Raw genomic sequence first — 13185 nt, 5'->3', positions numbered from 1 at the left:
CAGTGCCACACCTTCTGAGCCTCGATGGAAAGGGTTCTGGATCGTGTGCCGCCCCGCTTCCTCAAGTAAAACATCGCCGTGGTGTTGTCTGTCAAAACTCTCACTGTGGACCCTCTGATGTGAGGCAGGAACGCCCTCAGGGCCCAGCGCACTGCTCTCAGTTCCAGAACGTTGATGTGCAGGAGAGATTCCCTCTGAGACCAACGGTCTTGTGTTTGCAGAGTGCCCATGTGTGCCACCCAGCCAGTTAGGGACGAGTCCGTCACTGTCGTTAACCGAAACTCCGGCTCCTGTAGGGGTACTCCTTTGGATAGATTCTGGACACTTTTCCACCACTGAAGAGCTAGTAGGAGCTCATCGTCGTCGTCGACGGTCAGTTTGTCTGACCAGAGGCCTTGAGCCTGCGTCCATCGGTCCGCCACAAACTGTTGCACTGGCCTCATGAACAGGCGGCAGTTGGCCACCAGAGGAACGCAGGACGCCATAGCGCCCAGAATCGACATATATTTTCTCACTGACAGTCTGGTATTGATTTTCAACTGACCTGCCAATCGACTGAGTCTGGTGATCCTGTCGAAGGAATGGCCTCACTAACCCTGACTGGGTCTCGAACTGTGCGCCCAGGAACACCAATTTTCTTGACAGTGTTCACGAGGATTTCTAAAGTTTATCGCAAACCCCAGCCGTTGTAAGAGGTTCATGGTGGCCTGCAGACTTCTGTGCGTCGACATAGGGGAGGACCCCCCTCACCAACCAGTCGTCGAGATACGGGTATACATGATGGCCTTGCCTTCTCAGCCAGGCTGCCACCGGGGCCAAACATTTCGTGAACGTTCTGGGGGAAGATTTCAGCCTAAAGGGAAGTACTGTGAACTGGTAGTGAGTCCGTCCTACCACAAACCTTAGGAACTTCTTGTGTCGCCGACACATCGGTATGTGGAAGTACGCGTCGTTTAGGTCCAGAGACGCCAGAAAATCTCCTTCTTGAACTGACCGGATCACTTCTTGGAGCGTGAGCATCTTGAATTTTATGCTTTTCAACAATTTGTTTAGCTCGCACAGATCTAGGATGGGATGCCACTTTCCGTTTGGCTTTTTCACCATAAAGTATCGGGAATAAACCCCTTGACCCCTTTGTGACGACGGAACCAATTCTATAGCACCTTTTTGTAGCTTAAGTGCTACTTCCTGCTGCAACACGCTCAGATGGGATTGAGCTACAAACGCTGGTGGAATGTGCGGAGGGTTGCTTTTGAATTGCAGGGAATGTCCGTATCTTACAGTGTCCAACACCCATTGATCCGTTATTTGCTCCCATTCGTTGATGTAACATGATACTCTGCCCCCCAGAACGTTCTGATGCCCGTCATTGATGGTCCTTGGTCTGCTTATCCCTCGTTGACGAGTAACCTGCTCTCTCCTTGGGGGCCTGGTAGTCCCGGCGACGTTTAGCTGCTTGCGAAGCCCGTCTGTATCCCTGGGAGGGGTATGCTGGCCTACAGAAGGATCTATCCCTCGATGCTGAGAATCTGGAATTTCCCGATGCTCCCCTGAAGGGACGAAAAGACCGGAAACTCCGACCACTCTGGAGGGCCCCCCAAGGAACGTGCCATGCCAGAGTCCTCTTTCATGCCCTTCAGGGCTTCGTCCACCTTCTCGCCAAAGAGGAGGTCTCCTTCAAAAGGCATATCCAGTACCTTGTACTGCACCTCCGGTCAGAAGTTGGTGCATTTTAGCCATGCCTGCCGCCTGAGAACCACACCGTTATTCACCTGCTTAAACCCCGACTCTGTGGTCCACTGCGATGTCTATGGCATGATTGGAAGCCTCTTCACCTTCCCTGACCAGCAACATTGCCGCTTTGCGATGTTCATCCGGAAGGTGTTCCAGTATAGGAGCCAGCCGGTGCCACATCTCCCTGCCATATCTGGCAACTATGGCTAGAGAATTGGCCGCTTTTACTGTGGTAGCACCTACCGACAGCACTTTTTTGCCAAAAGCATCCTGTCGTCTGGCATCACTTTTCGGGGGCGGTCGTGCACTTGTGCTAGGCCCTCGCCTTCCTCGCCGCCGCCGATAGCACTGAGTCAGGAGTTGGTTGGGAGGAAAGGCACTTGGGAGTAGAGTCCGGGGCCTTACATTTTTTCTCTAGATGACCCTTTATCGCTGGTTCCGAGAAAGGGTGGTGCATGGTCTGCAATCCTTCCTTCCACACATGATCCAGGATGGGTACTGAAAACATCGACCGTCTCCTTTTCCCCCCATGTGGTCGAAAAGAAAACCGTCCTTTTTCTCTTCTTCCTGGGCCAGCACGAATTCTGTACAGGCCCTGGCCATCATGGTGTGAAATGACCCAATATCGTCTGGGGGAGACGGCTGAGCCGGGCTTCTCAGGGTTTCCAATTCTGCTTCGGACTCCCAGGTTGGATCCCTGGAGGGGGAAAGGGAGACAACTGACGAGGCTCTGCTGTCCGAGTCCAAATCCATCAGCTCCCCTTCCTCGCTGCCTGGGGCCGAGAGGTTTGCATCCGGCGGCACTGCCGCAGGGGTGGACGGCGATGGTCGACGAGATGGGCCCGGGTCGTCGATGACCGACCTAGCCACAGTTGTTCGAAGTAGTCTGTCATCCAGTGTCTTCAGCAACGTGGATAAAACTTCCAATGACAAAAGTGAGAGGGGTAGAACCCGGAATGCTCCCTGAGAGAGGCCTGGTAACCCTACTTCTGCAGGGCCAGCTATTCTCACATCCTCGTCTCCCGAGGACACAGGCAAGGCCTCTTGCTGCAGGAGTGTCTCTGGCAAAATTGGGTCGTATACCTCTGGACGCCAGGCCTCTTGCGGGATCTCTGTCGACGAAACGATAGTCGGCTCCGTCATCAACGTCGTCGTCTGCGGTCCAGGAACGGTTGAGGCCAACTGCGTCAGCGGCAGAGAAGTAGTCGACGGCTGCCCTACCGTCGACGACGTTGGTGGTCGTGCAGGCCTATGAGGCGTTCGCGCCTTTTCCGAACTCTACCAGCGTTTTTCTGCATCTCGACCTGAGGCCGATCTATGATGATCGCCCGAGGAGGATTTAGATTTTTCTTTTCTGTCTTTCCTCGTTGAAGATGAGGATGACGAGGCCTTCTTCGATGAAGAGTCCTTGGAATGGCCTTCTGATGATTCTCTCTCCGCCGGTTGCGATTTCTTCACCGGGGGTTCTGACGACGTTGAGCGGCGCAGAGCCCCTGAAGATTTTGACACGGAGGCCGCGCTGCGCATGGAGCCCACCTCCGAAGGCGGGTATGCCCCCGCTCCGTCGTTCAACCATGCCACAAGTCTTCGACTCCGATCCAAGCGTGGATGGCCCAACACGGCCTCTGCCTAAATGATGAAAAGACAGAGCTCCTCATTCTTGGTTCACCACAAAAACTCACTAAACTTGACCCTGCTTTCAAGTCTTTCACCATTGATGGGAACACCATCCCTATTGCCAAGGACACGAAAACCCTAGGGATTTACATCGACTCAACCCTATCCTTGACTAGACAGTCCAACGCAGTCTCATCTGCAGCAGCGTATACTTGCAAGCTCATCACCGCCTGTCGCTCGTTCCTAACCACTGCCAACTGCGTAACCTTGGCCAGGACCCTCGTACTATCCAAGGTCGACTACTGTAATGCCCTCTATCTAGGTACTAATCTCCGCAACTTAAACAAGCTACAAATTGTCCAAAACAATGCGATCAGAGCGGCCCTTAACATTCCTAGGCGCCAGCATATATCTGACACCAGGCGCAACCTGCACTGGCTCTCTATCCCTCATCGCATCTCCTTGAAGTCCTTGGCTCTCACACACAAATGCCTCCACAACCAAGCCCCTCGTTACCTGGCAAACAGATTCTCTTTCCACAATTCCACCAGACCTCGCAGAGCGGCCCAAGCCAACTGCCTTGTCATCCCGCGTTTTAATCTCCAAAGATCAGGTGGAACCAGCTTCCCCATCCTGGCAGCCAAACTTTGGAACTCACTCCCCAATGACCTTAGAGCAGAACCTTCCTTCCTGAAATTCAAACACCTTACCAAAGCTTGGCTATCCGCCCAAGACAGCTAACACCAGCTTACTGCCCTACTTGCACTTTGACCTACTCTGCATCCATTATTAACTATCCTGTAAATCACTGCCTTATCTATATTCGCTTGAATGTATATTTTGTAAATTTTGTAAATCTTCTTGTAATACTCCTGTAATACTCTGTCACATGCCTTGTCATGCCTTCATCTTGTTGTAACTAAGTTAAGCGCCCGGTTGCCCCTGGGCCTGGTGCGCTATAGAAATAAATAAAATACTAAATACTAAAGAGTCTTCTGGGAGAAACCCTTACATATGTCGCACTTGGCTGCCGAATGATGAGGGTGTAGACAGTATATGCAATCCATATGTCCGTCCCACTCGTACACCTTCAACCCGCACGTAGCGCACGGGCAGAACAGCGCTTTTCCCGACATCAGGAGAAAACTGCAACAGCACAACCTAAACAAAATAGTAGACTGCACGAGGTGCTCCCACTACTTTGGAAACGGTTGAAACCTGAAGGGAGCCGCGGGGGTGGGGCATTTCTACCGCTACGTCCTAGTGGGGCATGTGTGCGCGGCCCAAAACGACCTAGATAGGACACGAAAGTGTCGAACGTTTTCCTATGGGAAACGGCTTTATAAGCTTACCGAGGGTTCCCAGTCTGTCGACGGGGAATATTCTAAGCATGTGAATCCATGAAAGATCCAATGCTGGAGAATGTAAGGTTAAATTGACTTTACTAGTCTTTTTAAATTCCTAGACCCAGCACACACTATCTTCCTATAGAGTGCTGGAGGGTTTACCTAGTATCCCCTGTGTCTAGAAACTCACGTAGCAGTCAAATGCCACCCTTTTACATCGAAATGGCTGGTGGCAGCTAGGCTGGAATGAATGGGAGAAAACAGTTTAAAAGGAGAGTCTCCTGGACTGGAATGCAGAGTCGACCAGTGGAACGAAAGAACCGAAGACAAGCTGGAAGAGGATGGCTGCTGCAACTCCTGGACCGTTGGTTTGCACTGTCAAGCCATGGTTCAGGTCCGAATTGCCAAGTTCATCTCGACAGAGAAGCCCCTTCAAGGACAACTTCTCCCTTTGAGTTGGTTGGACCAATCAACCCGTAAGCCACCTGCATACCATTCTCGAAGCTGGTTAGGATTAACCAGGGGGAATGACACCAGCTTGTGTGCTTGATGAACAGCTACTCGAACTGAAGTGACTCCATTTTGTTAGCGTTTTGACAATCCCGTGCAATGCAGGAGTCCCCCCGACGTCCTCCCTCTTGTCCCCACGACTGAGGCTCAGGATAGTGAGATCTGCAGGAACTGCCAGGAACCAATGTCTTCAGCTGCATCTTTTGCTTCATACTAAAGCTAGCGTGCCAACCCGATTGAGAGAACGCTTCTCTCACAGTGAAAGTTTGTGGAAATTTCCCAACTTGCAGGCCTAATCAGCTTGTGACCCAACATATGATTCTTTTTCATACAAACTACTTTTGAGAACTTTGGCAAAGACTTTACCGTTTACTTCAAGAACTGCTCTTTCCTATCCAAGACACTAGTGCATTGACTTTGGCCTATGCCTATTGAACTGAATCGAGTGCTCTAGTGAACTTTAACTATTTGCACTGCCCAAGAAAGTATTTGTGATCTATTCTGCTAACTTGTGCCTTTCTGCTCCCATTGAAAGCAACTGAAATGCCATTTTGCTCCTATTTCAGGGGAGCCTAATTTCTACAGAAACTTATTGGTTTGCTTTTGGAGTGTTTGTGTATAATATTAAGTTGCCTACTTCTAGTGAAGGTTTTCTAAATGATTGTGTAATAAATTAACAAGCGTTTTACCGAGAAACCTTGAGTATAAGTGTCTACTTGAACCACTGTGACTGTAAGAACTCTGCGTAACCTTGTGTACTGCTCACATTCCCTCTTGAGATAAGCCTGGATGCTCGGCTCGCTACCACAAAACTGTAGCACACACTTATAGCAAAGGCTGGATTTTGCTTATACCTGTAGTCCTAATTGTATGTGGTGGTCCCAGAGGGTACTGCATGCAATTCTGCCTAACAGAGCCATAATAGAAAAGGGTCAGATCACACCTCTGCCAGTTCACAGCATAGAAAGATCAGCCAAAGTTACATATTTCTTGGGTTCTTTCTGTACATTTAAATATGTACCCCGACAACAAAAAACAGAATAAAAAACCATCACTTCCCGGAAATTGTAAATCTTCAGAACTACACAGCAAGCCATCAGGTGAACTCTCAAGTTTTAATAGCTGACCTTTGTACATCCTATGAAATGAACACTCCAGACTTCAATTCTGTATAGATTAATGAAGTGCATCTGTCCACACTATGACTGACACCAATGCCTGTGATCTCCAATGTGTGTGGAGGAGAGAGGGGTGGGGAACGGGAGATCGATCAGAGGCTTAACCACCAATAAATAAACTTTCTATAGAACTATTGGACAAGTGGCAACCAAGTGTGCATTCAAATCTATCGGGATTCAGACTATATTGAATACATTCTGTTCAAAAAGATCAACCACCCCAGTAGTGGTTGAGGGTGAAATAGTAACATTTCAAATCTGGGAGGAGGAGAAAATGCAATATATGAAAATAAGGTTTGCGGTTTATGCCCCGAGCACTGGAAGGTGGATACATCCCATAACTTGAGGAAAAGGGTATTGAAGTGCCCTCCTTGAGACCCTTAAATAGGAGGGCTGGGAAAAACCCCATCATACTGCTATCAAAACATTTTACACAACAAATGAAATCTGTGTACAAAGCGCTTTGCATTGGATTTCACACTTCTTAAAATGGAAATCCACAGCCACCCGCCATCACTTCTGCTTGAGTAATTTAGCATATTTAATATTCATTCTGTAATGTCATTCCTACTGCGAAAATACAACTTTCTTACATGATTTGTTATCCTTTGCTGTTCCATTGTTTCTTTGAGTGTGGCAGCTTCCTTCTCTAATGACAAAATTAAATGTTCTTTTTCTTGAAGCCTGAAAAAAATGACATCCAGTTAGAAAAATCGAACCTTGTGCTACTAACATCCACTGTATTCAAAAACAACAGAAGATTTCAAAGTGCCACAAAATTGACATTATGTGTCGAAATATGCTTTTCCTAGAGCAATTTCAAAAAGGAAAACATTACTCATCTGTACTCCTCTGTAACTATAGTCCTGCAGCTTGAGGTCTGAAGAGATCAAGATGCTGTACATACTTCTGCCCCCCTAGGAGTTTGATACAAGTTAGGTAAAAGATTTTTGGAAAGCAAAATAATGGGAGCCAGCCTGACGGCAGATCTATTTGGACCTCACATCAACAGTTCCATGTCATTTCGCCGACCCCCTTTTTTCCCACTGGTGTTTTGCCGCGGGAGTTTTGTCAAAACACATAATCGACATTGTTTTTACATTATTTTTGCGGGATACCCCACCTATCCCCTTCCTCTAATTTGTTTGATTTACCTTCCCCCAAACCCTTTATTTAACCTTTCCCACCCCCCCCAAAACATTTCAGCAAAACTCCAGCGGCAAAAGACCAGTCGGAAAATCTGTTGTCGGCAAAAGGACGCAATACCACATCAACTGTAACGCCACTACGATTCTGTTATGCAAGATCTGATGCAGGAGACTACACCAGTCTTGTCCTCTTGGTATAAGGTAACCCACTTATTAGTACATGTTCGTACTACACAAGTTAGTAGAGTCACTGCTAGGACAGTTTTTCTGAAGTCCAACTGTTAGGGAGAATTCTCAAAAATGTGTTAATTCCCTCCACCTTAGCGACCCCCAGCAACTTTGCTGGATTTTGAGGACTTGATTTATTTTTACCTGGAGAGAGCGAAACCCTTTTTCCCCACTATCTCGTTTATTTTGAATGTGATTTTATACACTGGTTCTTTTGGTTATGGAGTCTAACCAACTCCATAGGCATCATATTTTACAACTGTCTCACACTGCACCTTCAGTGCAGTGCCTCAGGGAAGTCTTCCAGATTTCCCAATACCTTCTCTGGGATCAACTACTGTTTCCCAGAGCAGTAAAGTGAAATTGACATTACTTAGCATTGTAACTTTCTAGATCCAGCACACACTACCTTACAATAGAGTGCTGGAGGGGTTACTTAGTATCCCCTGGGTCTAGCTTCTTATGTAGCATATTATATGTTAGCCTTTCTGCAATTGACTGGCTGGTGGCAGTGGTTTCGTTTTGAACTACCTTGGTTTACATTTACCGCGACCGTCGCGGCTCCGGTAAAGTAACTGCGGGAGCCATCTTTTTCAAAATGGAGAACAGCCATCTTTGCTAAAAATGGTGCCCAGTCTTTTTTCGCCAGGTCTTTGTGGGAAGGTCCTTTTAGAGAGTTTGTCTGCGCACCAAACCAAGTTTGGTCTCTTTGTTCATTTCGCCTTTGGCAGGGTTTCTGAGAGAAACCCGCCTCTGGCTCCAGGGTGTCTGGGATGAGCAGGAAGTGAGGGAGGTGCCTGAAACTCCCTGTGCTTAGTCTCCTTGGAGACCCAAATGTACTCTGTAGCGATTGGCCAGCTGACTGTCTGGCAAGGACAGTCACTCAGCTGGGTGACTGACAGCTAGGCTGAAATGAATGGGAGAGAACTGAATAAAAGGCGAAGCTTTTGGCTTGGAAGGCAGAGTGGACCACTGGACGAAGGAACCGAAGAATAGGACGCCTGCTGCAACTGCTGGACCGTTGGTTTCCCCGGTGAAGCCCTGCCGCTGTGCTGAAACTCCAAATTCGTATCGACAGAGAAGCCACTGCAAGGACGACTTCTCCCCTTGAGTTGGTGGGACCAATCAACTCCAAAGTAAGCCACCTGGACATCCTTCTCGGAGCTGGTTGAATTTCCACAGAGTTGCTGCTGGAAACCATATAGCCAGGGAGAGGAACACCAGATTGTGTGTGTTGCTTTTAAGCTGGCCTAGAACTCCAGGAAGATCCTCTGGACTCCCAGGAAGCAGGACTAACCGAGCCTGAGCCCCCTCAACAGAGTGCGGGACCCCAGAAGCAAGGAAAGCCCATCTCGACAGCCAGGAACCACTGTGTTGCTATTTGCGGTAGATGCGAAGAGCTGAAACAAAAACACAAAACAGCCACTGATTTGAAGATTGCCGGTTGTGAGCAGTGACCATCCCATTGCAGGAGTCCCAAGAAGTACTCCCTCTTTTCCCCATGACTTAGGCCCAGGAACAGTGAGATCTGCCGAGCTGCTCAGGAACCAAAGTCACCTGCTGCACTTTTTTTTCAATACAAAGGTACTGTAAAAAGTCTGAGAGAACTTACTTCTTGCTGTACAGTTGCTTGCATCTTCTACCACTCACAAGTCTATCGGCTTGCGGCCCTACATTTGATTCTTCTTTTCTTCACAGACTTCTAAAACATTGTGCAAAGACTTTTCTACTGTGCTCCATCCTATATAAGACTTTTGCCAATTGACTTTGGTTTAGCCTATTATACTAAATGACTATGCTTAGGGGATCCAAAAGTCTTTGCCTGATTTAGAATATTTGTGGTCGCTGGTTTGTTCTAATAACAATAAAAACTTCTAACAGTATTCTAATGCAAACAGTAAGATATTAATGTCCCCAGCACCCTAGCTACTGAAGTCACCTGAGGGTGTAAGTTGTGTCTGGGGGCCATGCCAAAAGGGTCTTTACTGATTTAGAAACTAAGAGTGAATAATATTGAAGTGGGTTTGTGTGTGACTTTTTATATTGCTCCCTTCTGAAGAAGGCTTACTCTAATTGACGGATAAATATATTAATAATTGTTTATTCAAGAAACCTTGTGTGTAAGAGTTTATTTGAATAATTGTCACTGTGAATCACTAACTCCCCTACAGTTCACATTGAACCCTCTTGAGAGAAGCCTGGCTGCTCAACACGCTACCAAAACTGTGTAGTACAAGCTTATACCAAAGATTGGGTTTCCTATACCTGTAGTTAGAGTTGTTGTAGTGTTCCCAAAGGGTACTGCATACAAACTTTGCCTAACACGAAGCTATAGAAGAGGGACCCTGTGTTTAAATGGTTTACCCTGTTAGGCAGGAAGATCGCCGTGTGCGTGACATGTATATCATTGCCTTTTTTGTGATTAAGAGAGGACATACATATTGAAGGATCAGGTGTTAGGACAGATTTTCTGAAGTAGTAAAACCATTCAACTGAGACAGTACAAGACTCCACTCTTAGTACAAGACTGTACCACCTGAGTATATGGTAGCGTGGACAGAGCATCCAGGATTATCTTAGTAAAGAGGGCTGTAGAATCAGTACAAAGAAATTGTAATACAAAATGGTCCAATGAAACACTAGGTATTGTAAAAATAAATGATTTATTTAATTACAATTAGGCCCAGATACATCTTGGGGGAATTAAGTACTATCACATTATATACAACTAAAATTATAAAAACACAACACTATGCTTGAAGGTGCACAGACCAAAGCATATAACCTTATTTAGAACACCTAACAGTAGTTCTAGGGAAGTCCAAACCAATAGCTACTTTTGGATAACTTACAGTAATACAAGGGTAGTAGACCCTACCGGTTGGAATGTGATGCTCAGCAAGAAATTTCATAGTAAGTCAACGGGACAATATAGTTTCCTGAATAGTGGAACGTTTATTCCAGAACAGTATAAACCTATAACTCGGATTCAGAATAACAGTTATTCTAGGGCAGTTGACCCTTGGGTGTAATGTTCAATTACAGTTGCTTTTTAGTTCACAGACTAAGTGAAGCAATAACTCTTACTTATTTTAGGATAAGACATTTATACTCAAGGTAAGTAAAACCTATATACTTTTCTAAGGAGTTACAATCAACCTAAAAGGCAAATATGACCTAGGCAGACCTATTCGGCACAGGCTAACAGCAAGTCAGTGGAATCAAGACCCAATTGAGGACACTTGTACAATTATCCTAACAGGAATAATAAAGTGAAACCAACAGCATTACTTTTGGGAAGATGGGAACACAATTCACAGGTGAGTAATTTAACCCATCTACTCTGTTAGAATGGCGAGACAGTTTCTGAGGAAAGTTAGACTTTAGAATACCTTTTTAAGAAGGAACACAGCTTATTCAAGATAAGTAAATGCTTTATACACTTTTCAGAATGGCAGAACATATATAAGGTAGGTAATAACTTTGTGCAACTATTCACTCAGAGTTTAAAGTTACCAACCAACTCCTTTAACAGTAAGTACTTTTCAGCACCTATTCTACTTTTCAAGGCAGACCCTTTAAATTATCTAGCATTTCCCAATTCTAGTACGTGAGTTCTTTCAAGGGCAGAAGATGGACCCTAGTGGTCTAAGAGCCAGCAGTAGGCAGGGTGAGCGAGGGCTCAGTTTGGCAAAGTGAGTACCTGAGGAAGACTGGGCAAACAAATGAGTAGTTCACTTCGAAAGTTATTCAAGGTCCAGGGACTTCAGAGAAGACATCCTAGGAGGATTCCAGGAGTGGGCCTGGGTGAACTGGACGAGAGAACTCCAAATCACAGTAGCACCCCAAGAATACACAGGAATCACACGAGACTGAAGACAAGTAAAAACCCCAGCCAACACAGTAACTCAGCATAGAAGAGGTGTTGCAGCAGGAAGACGTCAGGATATGCAGCCAAAAACCTGGTTTATGGATTCGGTTTATCTAGAAGATGGAAGACAGGACTTTGGAAAGACCTTTGCAGGGATCACGGAAGAAGGGTCCAGGCAAGATGTACCTCACGGCTGGATGTGACTGTGGATTTGGCGTGTTTTTCAGGAGCACAGAAAGCGCCAGAATATCGCTGCTCGGATTCTCGTCATTTGCAAGGTCCAGCACCTGATGAGGGGACATTATGGACTCGATTCAAGTCTCTGGAGGTCCAGCAGGATGCCCATGAGGTTTCAGCAAGATTCAGAATTTGGAAGACTGCACTGCACAATGGATCACCGTCCCAGGGTATTGGGGTATTGCAGCGCGCAAGGTTGCAGCATGATGTGGGATGGCTCATAATGCAGGTCTTCTTGAGTCTAGTGGGTCTCACCAGGATCTGGCTCATCCGTTTCATGATACCGAAGTCGACTGGAAGCAAGGGCTACAGCAGGCTCTGGTTACACAGCAGGCTCCCTGGTCACTGGAAATCTTCTCAGCTGCGTTTCCTTAATCATCCTCTTCAGTTTTGGTTCCATTGGTCGACTTGTCAGCAGCTTCATTTTCAGAGTTTTTATCAGGAACTACAGCACAACCTCTGCATTTGCTCCCTGCATTTTACAGAAAGGGGCGGTCTGGCTGGCTGTTTAATCGGGATAGCCAGCCCCCTTAACCCCCCCACTGGCAGTTCTCTTTCAGGAAAAGTGGAAGACAAAGGGCTGCAGAGTTTTCGGCTCCACCCTTGCTTCCTGCCTTTCCAGACACTCTGCAGTCTGGGCAGGGAATCCACAGGATTCCCGCCGAAGACAAAACAGCCACTAAGGTCGTTCCCACCTAGAATGGCAGGGGAAGACCTCAGAAACAGCAAACACACAAGAAATGGCAAAAAAAGAAGGATCCCACCATTTTTAGAAAAACAGTGGCCCTTCTGTGCATTACTGAGGCTGAATTAACACAGCCTGCGAGTAAAATTGACTAAAAGTCATGCAGATAAACACACTGGGCCCAGATGCCCCTGGGCAGGGTGCGCACTATAAATAAACAAAATACTGCCAACAGCCATTCATGTAAGTTTGCAATTGTAACAAAAATGTTAAGAACTAAGAAAGAAAGGGGGTACATGGTTAGGGAGAATTCTCAAAATGTGCTAATTCTTCTCTACCTTAGAGACCTCCCCGCTCGTTTGCTGAACTTTGGGACTCTCTACTTTGACGATCCCATGCAGTGCAGGAGTTTATCCCAGAGAAGGTATTTAAACCTTTGGGAAGTCTAAAAAGACATCCCTGTGTCACTGCACAGAGGGTGCTGTGTAACACACATGAAAAGATGCCTATGGCGTTATCTTAAAACTCCATAATCAAAGAACACAATAGTAAAACACACATCAAAATGCATGAAAGAGTGGGAAAAAAGGCTCACACTGTTTCCAGGTAAAATAAATCAAGTCCTCAAAAT

The 13185-nt window shown here is 46.5% G+C and overlaps 1 protein-coding gene across 10 annotated transcripts in view; it reads right to left on the bottom strand.

Moving 5' to 3' along the window:
• The window catches only part of RRBP1 (ribosome binding protein 1), a 441849-nt gene that overhangs the window by 176451 nt on the left and 252213 nt on the right, over positions 1 to 13185 (bottom strand). For all 10 annotated transcript variants that reach the window (XM_069607556.1, XM_069607549.1, XM_069607553.1 and 7 more), the window contains one exon: positions 6979 to 7069. In XM_069607556.1, coding sequence (XP_069463657.1) covers positions 6979 to 7069 — 91 coding nt within the window. The remainder of the gene's footprint in view (positions 1 to 6978; positions 7070 to 13185) is intronic.

This window comes from Ambystoma mexicanum, chromosome 4q (assembly GCF_040938575.1).
Source record: "Ambystoma mexicanum isolate Mex_15411 chromosome 4q, UKY_AmexF1_1, whole genome shotgun sequence".
NCBI classification, from domain to species: domain Eukaryota; kingdom Metazoa; phylum Chordata; class Amphibia; order Caudata; family Ambystomatidae; genus Ambystoma; species Ambystoma mexicanum.
The sequence above is the reverse complement of the archived record's forward strand: the minus strand, read 5'-3'. Positions and strand labels throughout refer to the sequence as shown.